General features: G+C 37.5%; 1 protein-coding gene and 1 non-coding gene across 2 annotated transcripts in view; both read right to left on the reverse strand.

Annotated features, from left to right (window-relative positions):
* Positions 1-852: 852 nt before the first annotated feature.
* The window catches only part of Eif3a (eukaryotic translation initiation factor 3 subunit A), a 29,743-nt gene continuing 8,754 nt past the window's right edge, over positions 853-21,841 (reverse strand). The window contains exons 5-22 of the mRNA XM_034497406.2: positions 20,582-20,781; positions 18,909-19,117; positions 16,688-16,859; positions 15,770-15,874; positions 15,159-15,257; positions 13,761-13,877; positions 13,367-13,552; positions 12,457-12,804; positions 11,706-11,810; positions 11,254-11,367; positions 10,510-10,632; positions 9,541-9,694; positions 8,296-8,480; positions 7,223-7,311; positions 5,917-6,614; positions 3,912-4,113; positions 2,857-3,056; positions 853-2,039 (exon numbers count right to left, since the gene is read on the reverse strand). Of these exons, the coding sequence (XP_034353297.1) occupies positions 1,816-2,039; positions 2,857-3,056; positions 3,912-4,113; positions 5,917-6,614; positions 7,223-7,311; positions 8,296-8,480; positions 9,541-9,694; positions 10,510-10,632; positions 11,254-11,367; positions 11,706-11,810; positions 12,457-12,804; positions 13,367-13,552; positions 13,761-13,877; positions 15,159-15,257; positions 15,770-15,874; positions 16,688-16,859; positions 18,909-19,117; positions 20,582-20,781 (3,530 nt within the window). The 3' untranslated portion in view covers positions 853-1,815. The remainder of the gene's footprint in view (positions 2,040-2,856; positions 3,057-3,911; positions 4,114-5,916; positions 6,615-7,222; positions 7,312-8,295; positions 8,481-9,540; positions 9,695-10,509; positions 10,633-11,253; positions 11,368-11,705; positions 11,811-12,456; positions 12,805-13,366; positions 13,553-13,760; positions 13,878-15,158; positions 15,258-15,769; positions 15,875-16,687; positions 16,860-18,908; positions 19,118-20,581; positions 20,782-21,841) is intronic.
* LOC117701403 (small nucleolar RNA SNORA19) lies at positions 14,163-14,294 on the reverse strand. The gene has a single exon (XR_004605726.1). It is a non-coding gene; the product is annotated as a small nucleolar RNA SNORA19 (small nucleolar RNA).

A 21,841-nucleotide genomic window follows, 5' to 3' on the forward strand; every position in this document is an offset into this window, starting at 1 on the left:
TTCTGCCCCCACCCTGTTCTCTGGGTTCTCTCCCAGAACAACAAGCAGAAAGTATCTGGAAACCCTAACTGAGCTGCAAGGCTGGGGTCTGCAGAGAAACCTGCTCCCCAACCTGTGCATCCATCTAAAGGTAGCTCATCAAAATATGGCATCATATCAGCACCTGGCTCACTAGTGAAAACATACATAAGCAGGTTCCTGCCCCAAATAAAACCAGTGGTCTTTCAAACAAACAAAAAAACAACCAAAAATAAAACAAAAAAACAGTGTCTCTAAGTACTTTTACTTGTTTTGACCAAGTGAGCCCTCTAGCCACAAGAAACCTTCCATGTTTGAAATTTCAGTCCTTGGTAACAAAGTAGAAAATCAGTACTATCTCTTCTGGCCTGAGAGCTCTTTTTTTTTTTTTTTGGTTTTTTTGAGACAGGGTTTTTCTGTATAGCCCTGGCTGTCCTGGAACTCCTCTGTAGACCAGGCTAGCCTCGAACTCAGAAATCCGACTGCCTCTGCCTCCCGAGTGCTGGGATTAAAGGCATGTGCCACCACCGCCAGGCCTGAGAGCTTTAACAGTACAGTATTTTAAACCACTGCTTAGTAAAATTTATAGGCTTACACAGACTGTTAAGTTTGTGACAAAAATCCTCTACAACTATGTTTTTCCCCCCCGAATTCCTAATGAAACCCAAGGTGTTAAAAATGATGTTTCCATGAACAAGGGCACTTCACAAATTTGCTAGCTGCTATTTGTGTTTTGTGTTACTCTGTAAGTTACTCTTTTGATACTAACAATAACATATTTTAACAGCACTGATAAAAATTCACAGAAACGTAATTGACAAATCAACACTAACACCAATTATGTAAGTATTTTATTTATCACCAAAGGAAAAAAACACAGCAGCAAGTTCTGTGTTGGCTTCAATAAGACCAAATGGTTACTCTTTTTTAACACAGCTACTACACTCCAAAATTGAAGTCAACACAGTCATCACTACAAATTACTTGTTGAAATAATCTATCCTGAAGAAAATTAGGAAAAAGAATTTAAACAATTCCTCCAAACCACACATTTATAAATATTGTCATATTTAAAATGCTTGAAAGGCATGAATTAGTGGAAAAGCAGTTTTCTTTTGGCAACAGAAAAAAAGAAACCCTCAACAGTTTACCAAATATTCTAGGAACCCAAAGCTGTACTGTTCTGGATCTGCACTTGAGCAGCACCGTCATGATGATGACTAAAAAATGCTTTATACTCACCTCTCTCAAGTCAAGTCTACAGAAAACCCCATTACAGCCAGTGTTTGTGATGTCTACTACACTGATCAGAAGCTATGAACTGCCTAATGTAGTTAATAGTAAATACCTAGGAAGGTATGTTCCCACTTCTACTGATGGGAAAGCTGTCAGATCAGTTGGCTTAAAGGGTTTTCAAATGTTTCAAGAGAACCTTACCTTATTCCAAATTAATATCTGATACTTCAAAATCAAAACAAAAAGATCAATTGTATACCAAGATAAGGTGTTTACACCTGAAGGGTTCACATTTTTATTTTTTAGTTTTTTTTTTTAACAAATGATTGATGAAATAATGTAACACCTTAAGTTCCAGAAAATGGCATGGTTTTCCAACCTCCTGTAAATACAGTGCATGATCAATCTATTATATATGATTAATACAAGTTCATGCTTTTTTGTGTTATGGTGAGACAACATTAAAGAATTCAATTTAGACTGGTTGAAGCACAAGTATAATAATCCTTGAATGTGATCAAACCTATGTAAGCCACAAGTTTGACTCCATCATCTTGGGACTTAACGTCGTACTGTGGTCCATCCATCTTCATCAGTTTCATTCTTAGTACGACGAAGGGACTCCCTATCTTTCTCAGCTCTCCAGGATGCTTTCTCTTTCTCACCTTCTCGTTCTCTCTCTCTCTCTCTCTCTCTTGAAAGAGCTGGGGGAGGAACACGACGAGGTGGATCCCTTTCTTCAGTCCGGTCATCTTTCCTGTCGTCAGTGCGTCTCCAAGAGCTTGCTAGAAAAGTTTAAACATCTTTTAAGTGTAGGCTTGAACTATTTATTGGTTCAAAATAAACATAAGTGAAACTTAAGAAATGTCTGCCTGAAGCTACTTGGAAAACCAACAATGCAGAATCACACTAAAAGCCCCTACATTTTAATTACTGTGTCATTTTCTGACCAAAATCTTTAAAATATGAACTTGCTGACATAATTGAAAACTGGAAGTATTTTAATGGTCATAAACCTAAGACAGGATAACAAAAATCAGAATGTTATGGTACAAGATTTTTGGCTCTTGAAGAATTTTATCAAATAAGTTATAAAATGTAAGATTTTAATACTATTTTAAAACTATTAATAATAGTTTTAATACTATTCTGATTCTGCTAAACAAACTGTTAAAAGCATGTGAGAAAAGTAAGTACAATGGACACTTCAACGTCACTAGAAGTACTTACGGATTTTGTAGAGGTCAGAGAAAACTTTGAGGGAGTGGCTTCTTTTGCTACCATGTGAATCCCCCAGATTGAAATCAAGTTGTTACACAAAGCCCCTCTTCATTTTGCCATATCACCAGCTCTAATGTCTCTACATTTATACTTGTGTTCATCCAAAAGGACCTTACATAATACTGTCTCCATTTTTATTAATATCAATTTCTGCTGCCTATCATTTAATGTATTGCTACACTCACCTTAGAGATGAGCTTACCTCACAACCTGACAAGTACACTAAATTTACTCGAATCATTGGGGTTCATATTAATTTAAAAGACAATTATAAAACCTCCACCATGCCACAATCAGTTTTCCAATAGGCAAAGTATATACCTTCTTCTCGCTCTGATCTGAGGGGAGGTCCTCTCCGATCTCTATCATCTCTTAAATCCCTTCTGTCTCTCAGGTCTCTCAGATCACGACGATCATCCCTATCCCGCCGACGGTCATCCCTGTCCCTATCATCACGGCGACTTGAATCCCTCCAGCTTGAAGATTCTTCTGCTGGTCCTCTTCTCCAGCCACCTTCATCCCTGTGGCCATTTAAAGTGACAAGCTCAGTTCTTGACAGAATATATGGATAATTATAAACAACATACCATCTGGGTGGTGTTAGTGCATGTCTTTAATCCCAGCACTTAGGAAGCAGGCAGATTTCTGCATTCTAGGCTAGCCTGGTCTATAGAGTGAGTTCCAAGATAGCCAGGGCTACATAAAGCCCTGTCTCAACACCCCCAAGAAACCAACACCCCCCTCCAGGAAAACAAAACAAACAAACAAAAAAAGGAACATACCAAATCCAGTTTATTAATCTAAATTTATCAGTCTGAGTTTTAACTAACAGCTTAATCTGGTATCTGGGGCATAGAAAGCAAATAGACCTTAGATCCTACAATAGCACAACACATATTCCCAGAGAGCTAGTGCACTAGCCACAAAAAAGTTGCTGGTTGCCATACCACTAGTACAGAGAGCTTTTTTTTTACTAGGCAGAAGGAACAAGCTAGGACTTTGACCACTAATAAAAACTGAGTGTGCTGTCAATTGACTATAAATCTCAACACAGGTAGATTGGATATAAATGTAATTTCAGGTCAACCTAAGCTACACAGAAAAATGCCATCTTCTCAAAAACAAAAAAGGATTAAAACCAACTAAGCTGATCCACTGCTCTAAGAAGTAGGAGAAGTAGACATCTGGACTGGTTCCTTTACAAGTTAGGTAACCTACAAGCAGCCAACAGGTTAAACCCCCATAGTCTCATTTTCTAGATGTGGAAGTGTTAATCACTCACACTCTAAATGAAACTGGAACATAATTTCTCAAGTGTTTTGGAATGCACAGCAGAGTTTAAGAGAAACCGGTTACCACAGTAGGTCATTACTAACCTGGGTCTTCTGAAACGATCCTCCCGGTCCCCATCTCTCTCTCTGTCCCTATCTCGTTCAAGATCCTTGTCATTCTCCTCTCGATCTTGATTATCTCTGTCCTTCTCTTTGTCTCTATCCCATTCACGGTCTTCTGATGGTCTTGATTCTCGAGGTGGCCCCCAACTCTCTTCTCTAGCCTTTTCTTTCTCTCTCCATCCACCTAGTTTATTTAAAAAAAAAAAAAAAAAAAGCAATTTTATTTTTAACAAATTAGTAACTGTAGGTTTATGTGGTGCTAGGGATTTAACATAAGGCCTGATGTATTCTAAGAAAGTGCTCTATCATCTGAGCTCATCCCTTTACAACGGTATCATAACATTAATTCATCATCCTAAACACAAATTGAAGATACTCTTAATGCCCCTTTAACAAAAAAGCATGTATATCCATGAATGGTTGGTCATTAACAATTATTGAGTTATGTACCTATATAAGGAAGCTTAAACAGTCTGGATGTAATGTTTCATAAAATAAAGAGACTATCAAATTTTTCCTGCTGTATACACTGACTGCCAGTATCTAACTCTACTAGACTACTCAGTTAAACAAGTAACTTAAGAGTTTACTAGGAGTGATCATCCAACTATAAATTGAAACCCTGTAACACTTTATCAAAGACTCTTCCTTAGTCCTGTTGTCTGCGACATCATTAGACCATCCAGTCATAAAACAAGAATAAATGCTTAGATTCTGCCCAGTGTTATACATGAAGCAAGAGGTCAAAGCGAGCTAAGCTAAGTTCTCACTGTTAGTAAAACATAGCTACAAAGCTAGTCATCACCATTGTACCTGGCTTTAAGATCAACAAGTGCAAAAATACAGACTTAAATCCCTTTTATATTATCTTAATACTTAAGTCAATCATTACTACTGCCAGATTCATGACTTTTTTAAGACAGAGTTTCTCTATGTAGGTCTGGCTGTCCTGAAACTTGCCATGTAGACTAGGCTAGCCTTGAACTTAGAAAGATCCTCTGCCTCCAAGAGTGCTGAGATCATAATGGCTGTGCCATTATGCACAGCCTACATTCAAAATATTTATAATCGAACAATTAAAGACATATAACCTTGTATTTCTTCTAGGATTCCTCAGTACTTGACAACTTTTTATAGGACACAGCTACAATTTACTGAGAATCTACCATACTGTAAACCCCATTTTACAAAAGGCATGGAAGCCACTTATCCTAAGGTCACATAATTGACAGTGAAATATGACAAAAGCAAGAAAAGCCAAAAGGTTTGCCACAGATATCACAACTAGCAAAAGCAAATTAGTAATTAGATAAGTCATGAAATTTTATTCTAGGTACTGCAGAAAGAAGTGGCAGTAGGGGAAAAAAATGGCAGCAACCAGGGCAATGGAGCAGAAGTAGGTAGATCTAAGGATCATCAAGGGCAGGTAAGGGCTGGAGAGGTGGCTCAATGGTTGACAGCATATATTGTTCTTGCAGTTCAATTCTCTACACCTATGTCAGATAGCTTGTAACCAACTGCCTTCACTCCATTTCCAGATTTGTCTTTTGGTCTCCATGGACACCTGCATTCACATATGCATATGTAATTTAAAAAATAATGAATCATTTAACAAAGAACTGGGATAAATGACAGACTTAACACAAAGGCTATAACAGAAAGAGAACTCCTAGTTTACATATTTAAGACAGTGGTTCACAAGAGCAGGTGTGTATTTGGAGAGTGGAAAAAAGCTTAAGTTTTAAGTATCAGTGAGCACTCCCAAAGTTGACTAGAACAAAAATGAGCTCCTGAGTATGACCCCATGAGTGGACAGTTGTGCAAACGAATACTTAAATTTTTATGTAAAAGCTACTGCATAGGCACAAGGAAACACACACAGACACAGTATAACTATCACATAGCCCTATAATTCCTTTGTTTTTACATGTAAACAAATATATCAAACATTCCACAAAGCGTCTTAATTTAAAAACTAGAATCTTACCTGGCTTGACAAATGGTCTCCAGGGACCAGGTCTTGCATCATCACTCCGTCTAGGAATCCGATCACGATCATCATCCATATTTCTCCAAGGCCCCCGGTCATCATCTGCACCTCTCCTAGAAATCCTATCTTCAGCAGCATTCCTCCAAGGTCCTCGGTCATCATCCAGCCCTCGCCTGGGACCCCTATCATCATCCATGCCCCTCCTGGGACCCCTGTCATCATCAGCATTCCGCCAGGATGACCGTTCATCATCAGCACCTCCTCGTCTTGGCCCCCGATCATCATCCATGCCACGTCTAGGTCCTCTGTCATCATCTGCTGTGCGCCAGCTTCCTCTCTCATCATCCAGTCCCCGTCTGGGTGGTCTGTCATCATCCAGTCCCCGTCTGGGTGGTCTGTCGTCATCTGTGTGACGCCAGCTTCCCCTGTCATCATCACCAATTCGCCTGGGAGGCCTGTCATCATCTGCATTACGCCAAGAAGGACGGTCATCATCTGTTCCTCTACGAGAAAATCTATCTTCATCAGGACCACGTCTAGGCCCTCTGTCATCATCCAGACCACGCCTAGGGATGCGATCATCATCCGGTCTAAGAGAAGACTCTCTCTCTTCGTCATCCCCCCCCAAGCGCCTCAGCCGATCTTCATCTCTCCTGTGAGGCCTCTCATCATCTCGAGTTTCTCGTCTCCATTCCCTAAGGAGAAACAAGGTACAGCTTTAAAACCAAATCTTTCAAAAAGACTATGAATCCTTGATTTCACTATCTCTTACAAATCACTAAGTCTAAATTCATTAACTCAAGTCCTTTAAAAATGTTTTCTAAAAAAAACTATGCAAAATTCACTCTTAAATCAATATAGACTAACAATCAGGTAACAGCCTAAAAAAAAAAATTACCCATACATTTTACAATGAGCTTCCTCTAAACTTTAATTTCTGCATAAAATTAAAGCCACTGTTCCTGTCCACCACTAGCTGTTACCGTAAAAATTAGTCAAGAACTGAGCAAGTAGCTAGCTTAGTGGTAGAACTTACCAACCTTGGGTTCTATACTCATTACTAATAAAACCAGGTATGTTGGTACAACAAGGTTGTAAATCCAATCCTTAGGAGGTAGACAAGATCGGGAGTTCAGGGTCATCCTAAAGCTACAAAAAAAAAAAACCCTGACCTTGGCTCAAATAACAGATGGACCTGCACACAATTCTTACAGAAACTTCACCTTTTTTTCTACACATCTGATTTTAAATCCCAGATACAAGGATCCAAGACAAAGTACACTAATCTCATGATTCTACTTACTTTTCTGGTGGGCCTCTTCTCCACTCAGAGTCAGCTTCTGGTCCTTTTCTCCAGGTGCCTTCCGAATCTCGATCTCCCCACCGAGAGTCCTGCGGACAAAACAAAAAGGCTCATGCATAGTAATAAAAGTTATGTTACAACTACTGGAGTTACCAATCAAGCACTTCATTCTTTAATTAAGCAAACCTCAAGATCCTAAAATAAGACTGGTTAAAATGAGGCAGAAATAAAAAACTAGGGACTGGAAAGAGCTCAGTGGTTAATGCTCTTCCAGAGGATCACAGTTTAGTACCCAGCACCAACATAAGATGGCTCACAATTAATTACCTGTAACTCCTGCTCCAGTGAATCCAACAACTCAGCACTCATGTGCACTTCTCTTTTTTTTTTTTTTTTTTTTTTTTGGAAAAAGGGAATCAATAAACAAGCAGTATTTTGTTTAAAGGGCAAAGCAATAACTAAGAGTGACTGAAGCACAAGCTGATATCTAAAACTGGGCTCACTAAGTATATGTTTGCCTTTTGCTCTAGGAAATGAGTACAAACCAAATGAAGCAGAAGAATAGATTTAAGGGACATTTTTGTTGCCATTATGAAAACTGGAGCAATCTGAAGTATGGAAGGAGATTATGACTGGGCAAACAGTTTAGAAATCAGAAATGACACATGGGCTAACTAAAACTGAACTATGAGCAACAAAACCATCAATCAGAATAATTCAAGAGGTGAGAGAAACAAGTCATTTTTGCATACTAATAATATCAAGGAGTCTAATTATATTGTTGTACTATACATTCTGAATGAAGTTGGAATAGACCCAATTATCTCTCCCAAGTGATGGAGACACCATGAATATAAACAGATCTTTGTATCTAAGTAGTTAGAGAATATCAAGCAGTTCGAGAAATCAGGCCACAATATTACAAGAAAATTCACTGGTGTATCTACATGTAATTAAAACAGAAAAAATAAACAAGGTCTAGGAAGACAGCTCAGTGATAGGGGATTTGCCAGATAAAGTCAAGATTACAATCCAGCACCAAAGAAAAAAACAAGAATAACTTCTCTACTCACCTTCCTAGAAAGTGGATCGTCACCAAGTCTCCTTTCTTCCTCTCTGCGCCTTTCCCTTTCTTCAATTTCCAGCTCTCTTTGCCGCTTTTTCCTTTCTACTTCTTCCAATTTCTTGACTCGCTCCTGATACTCTCTAAGTTCTTCCTCCCGTTTTGCTCTCTCAGCACGTTCTCTTTCTTCTCTCTCTATGAAAATTTGTTAGGTTACTAAAATGTGCTTCCTACCCACGCCTTTCTCCTACCATCAGGATTACTTTTCTAGTATAAAGCAGAGATGCACTCTTGTTTTAAAAGGCAATATTAAAACATGACAGCAAGACGGCCAGCATTTACACATAATCTAACTCTATGTATTTAATCCTCAGAACCTACATAAAAATGAAAGGCTAAAAAGTGACTCTCCAAAGTTGGCCTCTGACCTTCAACCATGCACCCTCCCCTACACAACATACATACCCAATAATTTAGAAAAACTTAAAAGAAATTTAAGGTAGATGGCAATCAGCAAATAGAGATTAAGATTCAAAAACCAAACAAGAAACATTCCCCAACCACCCACCCACCCCCCCCCAACAAAAAGAAAAAACGCACAAATAGTCCACAATCATTTAGGATAGCCCTATACACTAATCATGTTTTTGTTCAGTCACACAAATCTAGGCATAATTGGGAGGGAAGAATACCAACGTAGGAACTGCCTCTATCAGACTGGTCTATGTCTATGAGCATATGATATATTCTTGATTACTGATGGCTATAGGAGAGTCTACTGTGGACAATACCATCCCTAGGCAGGTGTGCCTGGGCTACTATATAAGAAAGGTAGCTGAGCAAGTCAAAGGCAGCTTTCTTCTGTGGTCTTTGTTTCAGTACCTTGAGACTCCTGGCACAAACTCTGGCTTCCCACAATGATAAACCATGATATGGAATCCAAATAAACCCTCTCTTTATCCCCCAAAGTGCTTTTGTTCAGTGTTTTATTGCAGCAACAAAAACCATACTAGAACAAATTCTACTGAATATATGGGGTTCTAGGTATAGAACCACAGATGTAATTATCATTAATTACAAAGGATATTAAACACCAACAGGAAAGGTATAAAGTATGTAGTGATAGGTTGATAGAGGAAACAGCACCAACAATTCAATGCACTGGGTTATCTGATCCCTTGGTTTTCTAAATAAGACTGTGAAATATGGAACCCACACCTATCATGCAGTTTAATCTAATGGTCACCATGGTTACCTTTGAGCATCTGCTCTTCTGCCCTCCTCTGCTCTTCCTCTTCCTTTTCTCTGTAGTAGGTTATTTTGCGTTCTTCTTTCCGCTGCCTTTTTCTTTCTTCCAGGCGATTATGCCTTTCTTCTGCTAAACGTTCTTCAAACTGTTTCAGTTTTTCCTGCAAAATGAACACAGGTCAATTTTTAAGATATAAACACGAGTAACAGTTTTATACTTGTAAGTTCACACAATCTGAAAACCATAAAAAGTGGCCACCAAGTAAATACAAAAGCAGAATCTCTTAATGGGTAAAGAAATATTGTATCATGTTCGTTAAATTATGAATTAATATTATCTACACACTGGACTAATATCATTGAGAGCTTGCCTGGCACATCTGAGGTTGTAGATTCAACTCCCAGTTCTACCCCCTACCTCAAAAAAGTCATATTTTACTTATAATAAAGAAATTAACTTAAAGCTTTTAACAATAAAATATCTTTAATATAATTAATTTCTCTCTCTCTGTTTTTTTTTTTTTTTTTGGAGACACGGTCCCTCTACATACTCATGGCTGTCCTAGAACTCACTATGTAGATCAAACTGACCCCCCAACTCAAGATCTGCCTGCCTCTAGTACTATTATTAAGAGAATGTACCTAGATGCCTGGCCCCGATCTAATTAATTCACTTCTGAATCAAATAGTAAAAATAAAAATTAAAAAAAAAATCTGGAAGTAGTTATGTGGTGGGCCTGAAATTCCATTCTGCAACTGCCCCAAAAACCCCACACTTAAAAAAATATGATCAAAATAATCAACTTCCATCTTTGAAACATTTGAGATTAAAATATCTCCCAACTCATCTATACAAATACTGAATAATTACCTGTTAAATATTAATTTAAGACCGACTGTGTTAAGGGAAAATCCTCAAAAGAAAACTAAAAGTTCACAAATTAACTTTTCCCTAAACAAAACATAGTGAGCTCACCTCATAGACAGACTGCCGGGCAGCTTTGAGCCGCATCACAAATAGATCTCTGTCTTCCAACATCCGTGACATCCGATTCTTATGCTCCAGAGCTTTTTCTCGTTCTAGCTGCATTGTAGTAATCTGAAAGTACACAACACTAGATTAATCTCAAAAGCACATTATTACTAATTTACCAAAAAGACTCTAACATTCTTTAAAACTGAGAGAGAAGCTTCTCCTTCCCTATTGTATTTTGCAGTATAAACAGAGCATCCCAACAGATCCCCTAATAGAAGTCAGGGACAAGGGTAAGTGAGTCCTACAAGATTTTGAATAGTTTAATTTTACTGTAAATTAAGGCAAAATGTCAGACTTTCTTCTCAGCCCTATGAAAATACAAAAGACTCCATACTGTCCCAAGTGCTTTCTATTTCTACTTAAATACTTATGCCTAAGGAGAATTATCACAAAATCCTAACTTATCCTTTAAAAAACAGGAAGAGTTAACACAATCCTTTAAGTCTCCAGATGGTAGACCCTGAGACTGCAGCTGCCACATGGCCCCACAAGTATACCCTTTCTCTCATTTGTGTGCATATCAGAATGTAATTAATAGTTTCTCATTAAACCTCTATTATGAACATTTCTTTTTCCAGTAAGCGGAGCCACTAAAGCATTACAACTAGCAAAAGAATTTAAATTTTTGGCTGACTTATAACTTAGCTTACAGTCTATGATACCACAATATAATGAAAAACTTACTCTTTCTTCTTCTTGTTGTTCCCAGAGGTCCATGTCTTTAACCCGTTGTTCCTCATAAGCACTCTTTATTAAAGGAATTTCTTCCAAACGCTTAGCTCTCTCAAAATAGTCAATCTGAATGGGATGGAAACAAATGAAGTGTTACAAAATAACCCCCCTTTTTTTTGCTTTTCTGAAGCAGGACTGCATACTGTCTGCCTTGGAACTTCCTCTAAAAGACCAAAATGGCCTCAAACTTGTGAAATCAGACCTGCCTGATTCCCAAGTGTAGGATTAAAGGAATGCACAAACACTACTTGGCTAAAATAGATTCTTTTTAATTTATATGAAAAGATTAACAATCCCACTAGGCAGCAGGATCAAGAATCCAAGAGCAATCTCAGCTGCAAAGCAGTTTAAGGGCAATTTGGAGACCTTGTTTAAAAATAACAATCCACCCTCTCCCTCACTACCTTCTTTTCTTGATTCTTCAGGCGTTCCTGAAGTTCCTTCTTTTCTTTCTCCAGTTGTTCAACCTGTTTGGCCATAATAAAATCTGGATCCAATTCTTCAAGGTCCTGGTGGTAACATAAAGCCAGAATTGTTACAAATATTTTTATTTATTTATTTGAGTCAGAACTTCTCTCTATATATAGCCCTAGCTATCCTGGAATCACTATGTAGACCAACCAGGCTGTCCTTGAACTCATCAATCCACCTGCCTCTGCCTCCCTGAGTGCTGGGATTAAAGACGTGTGCCACAATTCCTGGCTCTAAATATTTTTTAGAAGATTTCAAGATTTAAACAAGGGTTAGGGATTTAGCTCAGTGGTAGAGCACTTGCCTAGCAAGCACAAGGCCCTGGGTTCGGTCCTCAGCTCTGGGGGGGGGGGGAAAAAAAGATTTAAATATTTTTTAGAAGATTTTAATTATGGAAGAGTGTAGGTGCACTTGAGTACAGATGCGCAATGTCAGATGGTCATAAGGCATCTGATATGGATACTGAAATTAAACTTGGTTGGGTCTTCTGGAAAAAGCAGTACATGTTCTTAACCATCAAGCCATCTTCTCCAGGCCACAAATTAAAGACAAACATAATTAACCATCAGCTGAGCTCACTGCTTTCTAGAATTAAATCCTACTTCACTTCTTTAAATGGGTATTCAGTCAGGAAAAATGTCAAAATTAAGCAAATGAGAGCTCCAGAGTAAAGAGACTACATACTTCAATGTCAATATCTTTAAATGCTTTGGCACCCAGCTCTGTCTTCTTGATCTGCTCTAACCGTTCCCGAACAGTTTTCTTCTTGATTTGCTCGTGTTCTTGTAGGATTCGTTCCTTCTCTCGTTCCTTTGCCTCTTGGCGCAGCCTTTCTTCCTCAGCCTTCCGCACTTTCTGGAGTTCAGCTTCCCTCTGCTCTAGTTCTTCCTTCTCACGTTGAATATTCAGACTCTCAAGACGCTCTTTTCTTTCCTCAATTGTCTGTCTCCGAGCCAGAATTCTCTGATGCTCTTTTCGTGAATTTTTAAGATATGCAGTAACTGCCAACTGATGCTGTTCTTCTTTCTCTTGCTTCAAGAAAAAAAAAATATGCATTTACAGTGATCATAAATATGCCCTGGTATTAGATAGCAAGAGTAAAAATAATTGTGAAATACTGGCTTTCCATGAAGAAAGAAAGAAAGAAAGAAAGAAAGAAAGAAAGAAAGATAGATAGATAGATAGATGGATGGATGGATGTTCTAGTAGTACAAACTACTGTGGCACTTCCAGTCTCTAACTAGCAATGAGACAACCTTAAGACACCATTTGCAAGTCTATTATTGTTCTTGGCACCAAATGTATTCTGGCAAACCAAGAAAAATATAAAGAGAGTTCATCAACAATAATTAAACCCAATCACCTCAACAACTGGGCCACAGTCGTGGTTATCTTATACAACAACCCATTATTACTATATAACCCATGAGACATATTTAAAAGCAGTTCAATGTCTTGTTTGACAAAAGCATCTCAACCACCAGTGAATAGAAAACCATAAAATCCTTTCTGCAGATTTCATCTCTAACCATATTGTAAAAGATAATATAAGTCCTTCAAAACTTTTATAACTCATATCCCTCAAGACACATACCAGAATATGAGCAGGCTTGATGACTTCAAGTGCTTTTGCAAGCACTGAAGACATGGCTGTGAGTTGATTTCTTATTTGTTCTGAAGGCATGCTCTGCAGATGAGGACCAATTGGGGCATCTTCTCGAGTTGCGTAATTCAAGTCTGATCCAAAACTCAGAGTCCGAGAAGTATGGTCAATACGAACCTTTAAAATTTAAATTATTGGTAACCAAGCATGTATTACAAGTGAATTTGAGAAGAAAATTATCAAGTCAAAGTTAATAGAAAAGTAATTAAAATTTGCTCAGTGAGTTTTTAAAAGATACCATTGTACCAAAAACAGAAAAACAAAAGATTTGTCTTTCTAGTTCTCAAAGACCTTCTAACCTGCCAATGCTCCTTGTAACACATACCTGTAGGTCACAGTGCCTGGCTGCATCTACTATGGCCCGTTCCAGTTGGAAAGCATCAACAAAAGGAACCAGAGAAGTCAAACGAGAAAACTCAATGCTCTGATAAATCTGTGCCACCTGCACAAAAAAACACAGGGTTAATAATAACAGCTACTACTTAATAAGACTTTTTCTGTGCAATTTCATGGTAGCTACAGGAAGCAGAAATTATGTCCATTGTTCACAAAGGGAAAAACTGAAGTTCATACAATTCAGCCTAGCAGTAGACTACTGGAACTAGGGTTTCAAGCCCAGGTTCCAAATCATATGCTAATTTAAAATTTCATAAATGAAAAAAAAAACCTAATGGTCACATAGTCATAGGCCTGCTACTTACCTAATAAAAATATTTCCTTTTTTTTTTTTTGTCTGAAGGAGACTGGCAGAATTACTATATGCAGTTACTCTGCTAATTAACCTTCAACTATTTGTATAGCACATAAGAAATAACACTGCTCACATATTCAAAAGAAAGCAGGTCAATGAAATGTGCAAACACATCTTAATAAATCCTCACAAAATAAAAATAAAGTACAAAGCACTTATTCCACTAATAAAACGCATCGCTTAATCATAGTCATGACACTGGCCTACATGATGAAAACACTAATAGCTAGTGTAAGCAAAAGAAAGACTACTCATTCACTACTGTTAAGATGCTCTTGTAATATAATCTCAGGCACTGCTAAAGTATTATATAACTGTGTGACTAATTCCACATATTACAGAAGTCTCACTCATATACAAAGGCATGAGCATGTTATATGTTTGACGCTATAACAATTTCTAATGAGAGAAACCTGTAAAGGTAGCTCCAGTGGCACTAAAAAAATGTTTTCATTACTATCATCTGAGCAAGTGTACTGTAGATCTTTCAGACTATAAAAAATCATGTAGGTAGATTTTTAAAGAAATAAGGTATCCCTATATTAACAAAAGAATAGCAATACACACCTTTAATCTCATGACTCAGGAGCAGTAACCCATAAAAGAAAGAAAATTAGGGGAAGGAAGAAGCCATTGACTCTGCTTTAAAATTACAAATACAGAAAATTGGGCAAGAGTGGAATTTGGGGTAGCTTTCATTCTTAAATATATATTCTTAAATATATATTCTTAAATATGGCTATAGAAGACAGAGGATTCCTGGAGCCAACCAGTTTAGCTAATTTGTGAGCTGCAGGTTCAGTGACAGATGATCTCAAAATAGAAGACAGTAAAGATAGCCAATGTCCACCTCCATATACTCATGTGCACATTTACAAAATGAGTGTATAGATATATATATACTACATGATAGATACAAAGACAAGAGCACAAATCTCAGTTTCTCCATAAATCATTTGCTTTTATTTTTACCTGTTGCAGAAGGCGAAGTATGGTATTGTTCTGTAGCTGTGGTACATACTGTTGCAATTCTGGTTCCTTTTCAGGTTGTTCTCTAACCCAATTTAATACCTATAAAATCAATTAAGTTGAGAAAAAGTTTATATGCAGAAGACACAAAGTTCACATTCTTTCGCCAGGCAGTGGTGAAACACTCCTTTAATCCCAGCAGTTGGGAGGCGGAGGCAGAGGCAGGCAAATTTCTGAGTTCTAGGCCAGCCTGGTCTACAGAGTGAGTTCCAGGACAGCCAGGGCTATACAGAAAAACCCTGTCTCAAAAAACCAAAAAGTTCACATTCTTTCAACTTCTTCATATATACAAAACAACATATACAAACATACAAAATTCACCCAAGAACACTATCAATTCTTGTCTGAAGTAACTGACAGAGGTGGCTAAAGTAGTCAAGCTGCTAATAATGTACCTCCCAAACTTTGTTTACCATCAGAAATACCTTTTCTCTTGATATGAAGAAAATGTGCCTTCCTCAACACATTGGGGAATGTGTTCTTTAGACAAATACAATGCTAAATTGCAATGCCAGCCATATAGTAAAGACCAAAATGCCTATGCCAAAACCTACCTTTGTAACTCTCTCACAGAGTTTTAGTGGGTTGAATTCCACCTCCAACCAGTTGTAAAGGTCTTTCACTTCTGGGACAACATACTGTAGCACATTAAACCTGACCTATAGTAAGAAAAGCAAGAAGTTTAACTGCTAAAGAAAAATTTCCAACTGGGAATCTGAACTGACTATAAATTAAAACTAGATTATCTGGCCTCAATTCCTTGTAAACTCAACAAATACCCAAATATAATACCCATATTGTTTCTACTTATAATTAACTGCAAAACAAAACAACAACAACAACAACAACAACAACAAAAAAAAAAAAAAAAAAAAAAACTTGGAAATAGAATAAACCATAAAGTAAAATGATATACAAGTATCACAAAATTACCAGGACAGCACTATTCATTTTAGAGTAAAATTAAAAGGGACCAGTGTCCATTAACAGTACAGTAACATGTTCATTTAACAGCTCTGGTCCCTGCTATCGTCAGGTGCTACATGCAATCATATTTAAATACTCAAGAAAATAACTGCAGCTATCTCAAATGCCTTTTTCTTGTCATTGTTACCTAACCATGACAGATGAATTATGAGTATTCTAAGTGATCTGGAGATAATTTCAATTTTATGATTTTATATAAATTACATGTAAATACAACCACTGTCCTATATTTCAGACTACTAGCATACTAGTGGGTTTTAATGTCTACTGGGATCTGAATCAGTACCATGCCAATACTAGGTACTTGATTCATGAACCACTGCTTTAACCAATAACCTCAAATATGCAATGTATCTATTTCATCAGTGGTTTCTTGTCCACACAGCAGAAGCCTGACAATGAATCTGAATTCCTAGTATTTGATCATGAATTAAAACTTACCACAAAGTTTTCTCTACATAGAGATACTCAGAACTTATACTAACCATATCATTAATAAGGCCAATTCGTGTGGGTGGAGCTTGAAGACCTAGCAATGTGGCAAGGCGTCGCTGCTTCTCAACTATAATACCATCCATATCCAAAAGTCGAGCAATATCAGTTCGCTCAGGAGTAATAGGAATGGAAAGAGTCGCCAAAAGGACTCTAGTAGACATTCTGTGGTGAACAAAGTTTTATTTAAGACTGTAAATGTGCTCTTATTTAATTACTTAATGTATACCAGATTATATATATCACACATCATGAAAACTGAACTGTGAGGAAATGCATCCTTGTAGACTCAATCTCATCAACACTGAATGTGGCCCAATAGCGGTAAAGAAACACTTCCTTACCAAAATAACTAAAGGTAGCTTTAGAAACTAAGAAAGTAGACTTTAAATACAATGACATAAAATGGGAAGGGAGAGAAAAGCTCAATTTTCACTTCTCTGAAACACAAAAAGTCAGCACTATTAAATGCTAAGTAGCACAAGTTTCAGTGCCCAAAAGCCTCAATAACATACACAGGAGTAAATGACTCAACAGTATTACAGCATTTGCGTAAAGAACAGTATTAATTCCATTGAGAAAAACATTTAGTTGATTTTGTATCCTTCTATAAAACTAAGAAAAAGGACAGTAAGGAGCTACAGAGATGGCTCAGAGGTTAAGAGCACACTAACTGTTCTTCCAGAGGTCCCAAGTTCAATTCCCAGCAACCATGTGGTGGCTCACAACCTATAATGGGATCCAATGCCCTCTTCTAGTGTTTCTCAAGACAGCTACAGTGTACTCATACATTAAACAAAAATAAATAAAGTCTGTGTACACCAGGCATAGTGGTACATGCCTTTAATCCCAGCACTTGGGAGGTAGTGGCAGGGAGGATCTCTAAATTCAAGGCCAGCCTGGTCTACAATGCAAGTTCCTGAACAGCCAAGGCTTCGCAGAAAAATCCTCTCTTGAAAAACCAAAAAGTCAGTTTACTAATACAAAGAGGAAAGTGACATGTGAATTTCATAATTTCTGCAAGGCAATAAATAGGTTTAATTCCTACCCTGACAAAAGAAAAAAAATTGAGGTGGGTGGGTGGAGGAGGCAACTGAAATGAAACAGGCTATATATGACGGGTTTTGTTGTGGATTTTAATTATTGGAAGGGGTCTTACTATATAATTTAAGCCAGAATTTGCTGTGTATTTTAAAGTAGTTTTGAACTTTTGAGCCTCCTGGGTAAGCCTCTTATGTGCTAAGAGTAAGAGGTGTGTGCCACCATAATCTATACTATGACTTTAATAGCCTACAGGGTATGTTTCATGCCTATCTCCCAAATAGTCTCCATTTTATGATTCATGTTATAAAAAAATTTTTTGGTCAGGTAGTGGTGGTGCACACCTTTAATCCCAGCACTCAGGAGGCAGAGGCAGGCAGATCTCTGAGTTTGAAGACCAACCTCCTGATCTGCAGAGCAGGTTCTAAGACAGCCAAGGCTACAGAACCTTGTCTCAAAAAGCAAAATAAAACAAACAAAAACACAAAATATGAACTATTTTCAACTTACAGTGGGTTGAAAACACCAGGATATCAGGATATAACCCTACCACAAGTCAAGAGCTGTTTTATGTCGGTTAATGTTTCATAATTGGGATGAAAAACTTGAACTAGCTGGGCAGTGGTGGCGCACGCCTTTAATCCCAGCATTTGGGAGGCAGACGCAGGTGGATTTCTGAGTTCGAGGCCAGCCTGGTCTACAGAGTGAGTTCCAGGACAGACAGGGCTATACAGAGAAACCCTGTCTTGAAAAACCAAAAAAAAAAAAAAAAAAAAAACCTTTAATTAATTACTTAAATATACAACTTTCTCTAAGAATAGAATCTACCAATACATGGATAGAAGGTTCGCATGTTAATACTACCTCTATGAATATATGACGTTCTCATTTGGGTTTCTGGTAGCATTTTTTCAGGGGGTGGGAAGGATAGAAGATGGCTCAATATTCTCCCAAGGAGAACAATGGAGACACTTGGTATAGACAACGAGAGAGTCCCCCCCCAGCTCCTAAGGAGTAGAGTCTAGGAATAGTGATAAACATCCTACCAAGCATTAGCAATACACCATAACAGGATTTAGTCAGTTTAAAATGTCCAGAAGCAAAGAAACTCTGGGCTTAGGCCATACTACCACTTAGTTTAGCCTCACTACCATCCGACTATAATATTTTTACCTTTGCATCTCATCTTGTGTAAGATTCTTTCTCATTTCTCTAGACAGATGATAAAGACGATGAAGTGTAGATGCATGAAACAAAGCATTTCCGGATTTCCAAAACACCGTTGAAACTTTGTTATAGTAATTTGCCATCAACTGAGGCTTAGGTGGTTTTTTAGACAAGGAAAATAGTCCATGAATATCTTCCACAGCTTTGAAGGCTTCCTAAAATATTAGGAATTAATTCCTAATTAATTAAACAAATTAATCACTTTATTTAAAAAACAAATGCAAATCTCTTGCAAAACTAAAACAGATTATAAATAAAAATAAAATCAAAAATGCCTAACATGCTTTTATTTCTAGAATGTCTGATAAATTTGAGATTGTAATATAAAAATGCTACCTGGAGGGGCTGGTGAGATGGCTCAGTGGTTAAGAGCACTGACTGCTCTTCCAGAGGTCATGAGTTCAAATCCCAGCAACCACATGGTGGCTCACAACCATTCATAATGAGATCTGATGCCCTCATATGGGTGTCTGAAGACAGCTACAGTGTACTTACACAAAATAAATAAATAAATTCTAAAAAAAAAAAAATGCTACCTGGAAATCTATTTAAACAATTTTTAGGTAATAGTATAATTATAGCACAATAAGAAAATATTTGCTTATTAGTATAATACTTGCAGCAATATAAAGAAAAAATCAGGAAATAGATAAAATAGACTACAGGTGATTGGGGCGAATAGAAGTGAGGAGAAATTGTGGTCATAAAAATAAATGAGAATAAATTAGTAATAAAAAACAAAGAATCCAGGTGATCTGTGAGTGATGATGGCACAATGGATGAGCATTTCTTTAAGCTTATCCTTTTTTCCTAATAATGTCTGCTTGTCCTCTACAAGTAGTAATTAAGATGGGTGTCCCTATAAAAAAAAAGAAAAACTGACCATGGGCAAGAGCAGAAAAATTAGACCAATTTCACTTGGCCCATTTTTTAATTAATCCCTTATCATTCCGACTTTATGTTAAATATAAAAGCCTTTAAGTTATAAAGCAGCAAAATGCTGTGAGGAGGAAGAGGTCAGGAAGCTTCAGTATCACTGCCATCTCTAATATGTAGCTTACATGATGTACGTACAGTGCTAAAGCAACACTTCCCATAAAGCACAATATAGTTAGAATGTGTTATCAGATTAAACACAAAATTATCAGGAAACTGCTATAGTTGTCTTTAGATGTAATCGGCTGCATTGCACATGCCCTGGGTTTGATACCCAGCATAGAAGGGAATGCATACACACAAACAGGTACTAATTCCCCCTTTACCAAAACCAAACAAAATGCCCCCCCCCCCCCCACCATGGGCGCACAACCAAGACACACAAAAGCACCTCCATCTTTGCAATGTTCTCCCCATACTTGTTTCATCAGACTACCCAGCAGCTCATAGAAAGGTATCAGTCATAATGGAGGGTTTTGGTTTGGTTTTTTTTTTTCATAAAAAGATAACATGATTTGGCCTAGCTCTTGCAAGCAATTAAAAACTAAAATATGACCTTCCTGTTTAGAGCTCTTCTTGTGCCAATCTTAAATTCTCAGGTTACCTCCTGAAATTAACCAGTAATAGCAGTACTCAAGAAGAGGAAAGAAGTGATGTGATACAAAGCTAATAGTTAAACTTGCCTGCCATAATTCCATGCTGATAGCACTATCCAACTGAACAAGTCTGGTTTCCAAATGCATGGACTGGCTCTCTGGATTATTAAGATTGATTGCTGTGCTTTGATTATGGTGGCGCTGAATCTGGGATAAGTGCATTCGCAAGTTATCACATAGCTTGCGGAACTCAGCCTTTCGAGTATACTGGAGGCAGAATTTGAAAGCTGTAAGCATAGTTGTCAAACAAGAATTAGATATTTTTTGTCAACTTTTTTATGTTACATATTAAGATCGACTTTAACAAGATTCACTTAACTCCCTCCATGTACACACCATGCACAACACTGAATCCTAAGCAAACCAAGAGGCAGAGTCATAAGTTCTGGCCCAAAATAAATTCTAGTAATTTACAAATAGAAAATGAATGGAATTTAAATTTAGGAAAGACTCAGGAGTTGCAGAGATGAACTTCTGCCTACTCCAGAGGACCCAGTTTAGAGTCCTACCACCCACATGGCAGCTCAAGGCCAACTGTAATTCTAGTTCCAGGCTATCCTGTGTCCTCTTCTGGCCTCAGGCACCAGGCATGCACCTGGCACATAGACATACATGCAGTCAAAACACCCTCACACAAAAAATAATTAATTCAAAACAAATAAATTTAGAACTCACCTTTAAAGACCTAAAGAACACAAACTCGTAGGCTGAAATACAATGAACGTATGTATCTAATGTACAAACAGTATTTCTAACGCAACAAACCTAAAACAAGCAATCTGATTTAACCTCAACTCAGTACTTTTATCAAATCAGAAAAGGCCCAAGTTACCTTGGGAACATGAATATTCACATATGGTATAGACATAAATAAACAGAGGTTCCTATATTCCTACTAAAACAGTCTTCTTTGAAAGTTACCAACACGTAAAGAAATAATGAGCCAAGGTGTGGTGGATGTGTGCCTGTAATCCTCAGCACCTGGGAGACAGATTAGAAATTCAAGAGCAACCAAGCCTAAACTACATAGGAAAACAAGACAGAAAGACAGACACAGGAAGAAAAAAAATTAAGAGTAATAATCTCTTAAAATTGGGAATGAAAGCTTGTAAGTATTTAAAAAAAAAAAAAAAAAACAGGAAAAAAAAAAAAAGAAGTCAAGTCATTCAGTTACAAACTTACACTGGAGTAAAGAATGCTACCAGCAGCACTGACTGACTGCTCTTACAGAGGTCCTGAATTCAATTCCTAACAACCACATGGTGGCTCACAACCATCTGTAAATGA

This window comes from Arvicanthis niloticus, chromosome 1 (genome assembly GCF_011762505.2).
Source record: "Arvicanthis niloticus isolate mArvNil1 chromosome 1, mArvNil1.pat.X, whole genome shotgun sequence".
NCBI lineage: Eukaryota > Metazoa > Chordata > Mammalia > Rodentia > Muridae > Arvicanthis > Arvicanthis niloticus.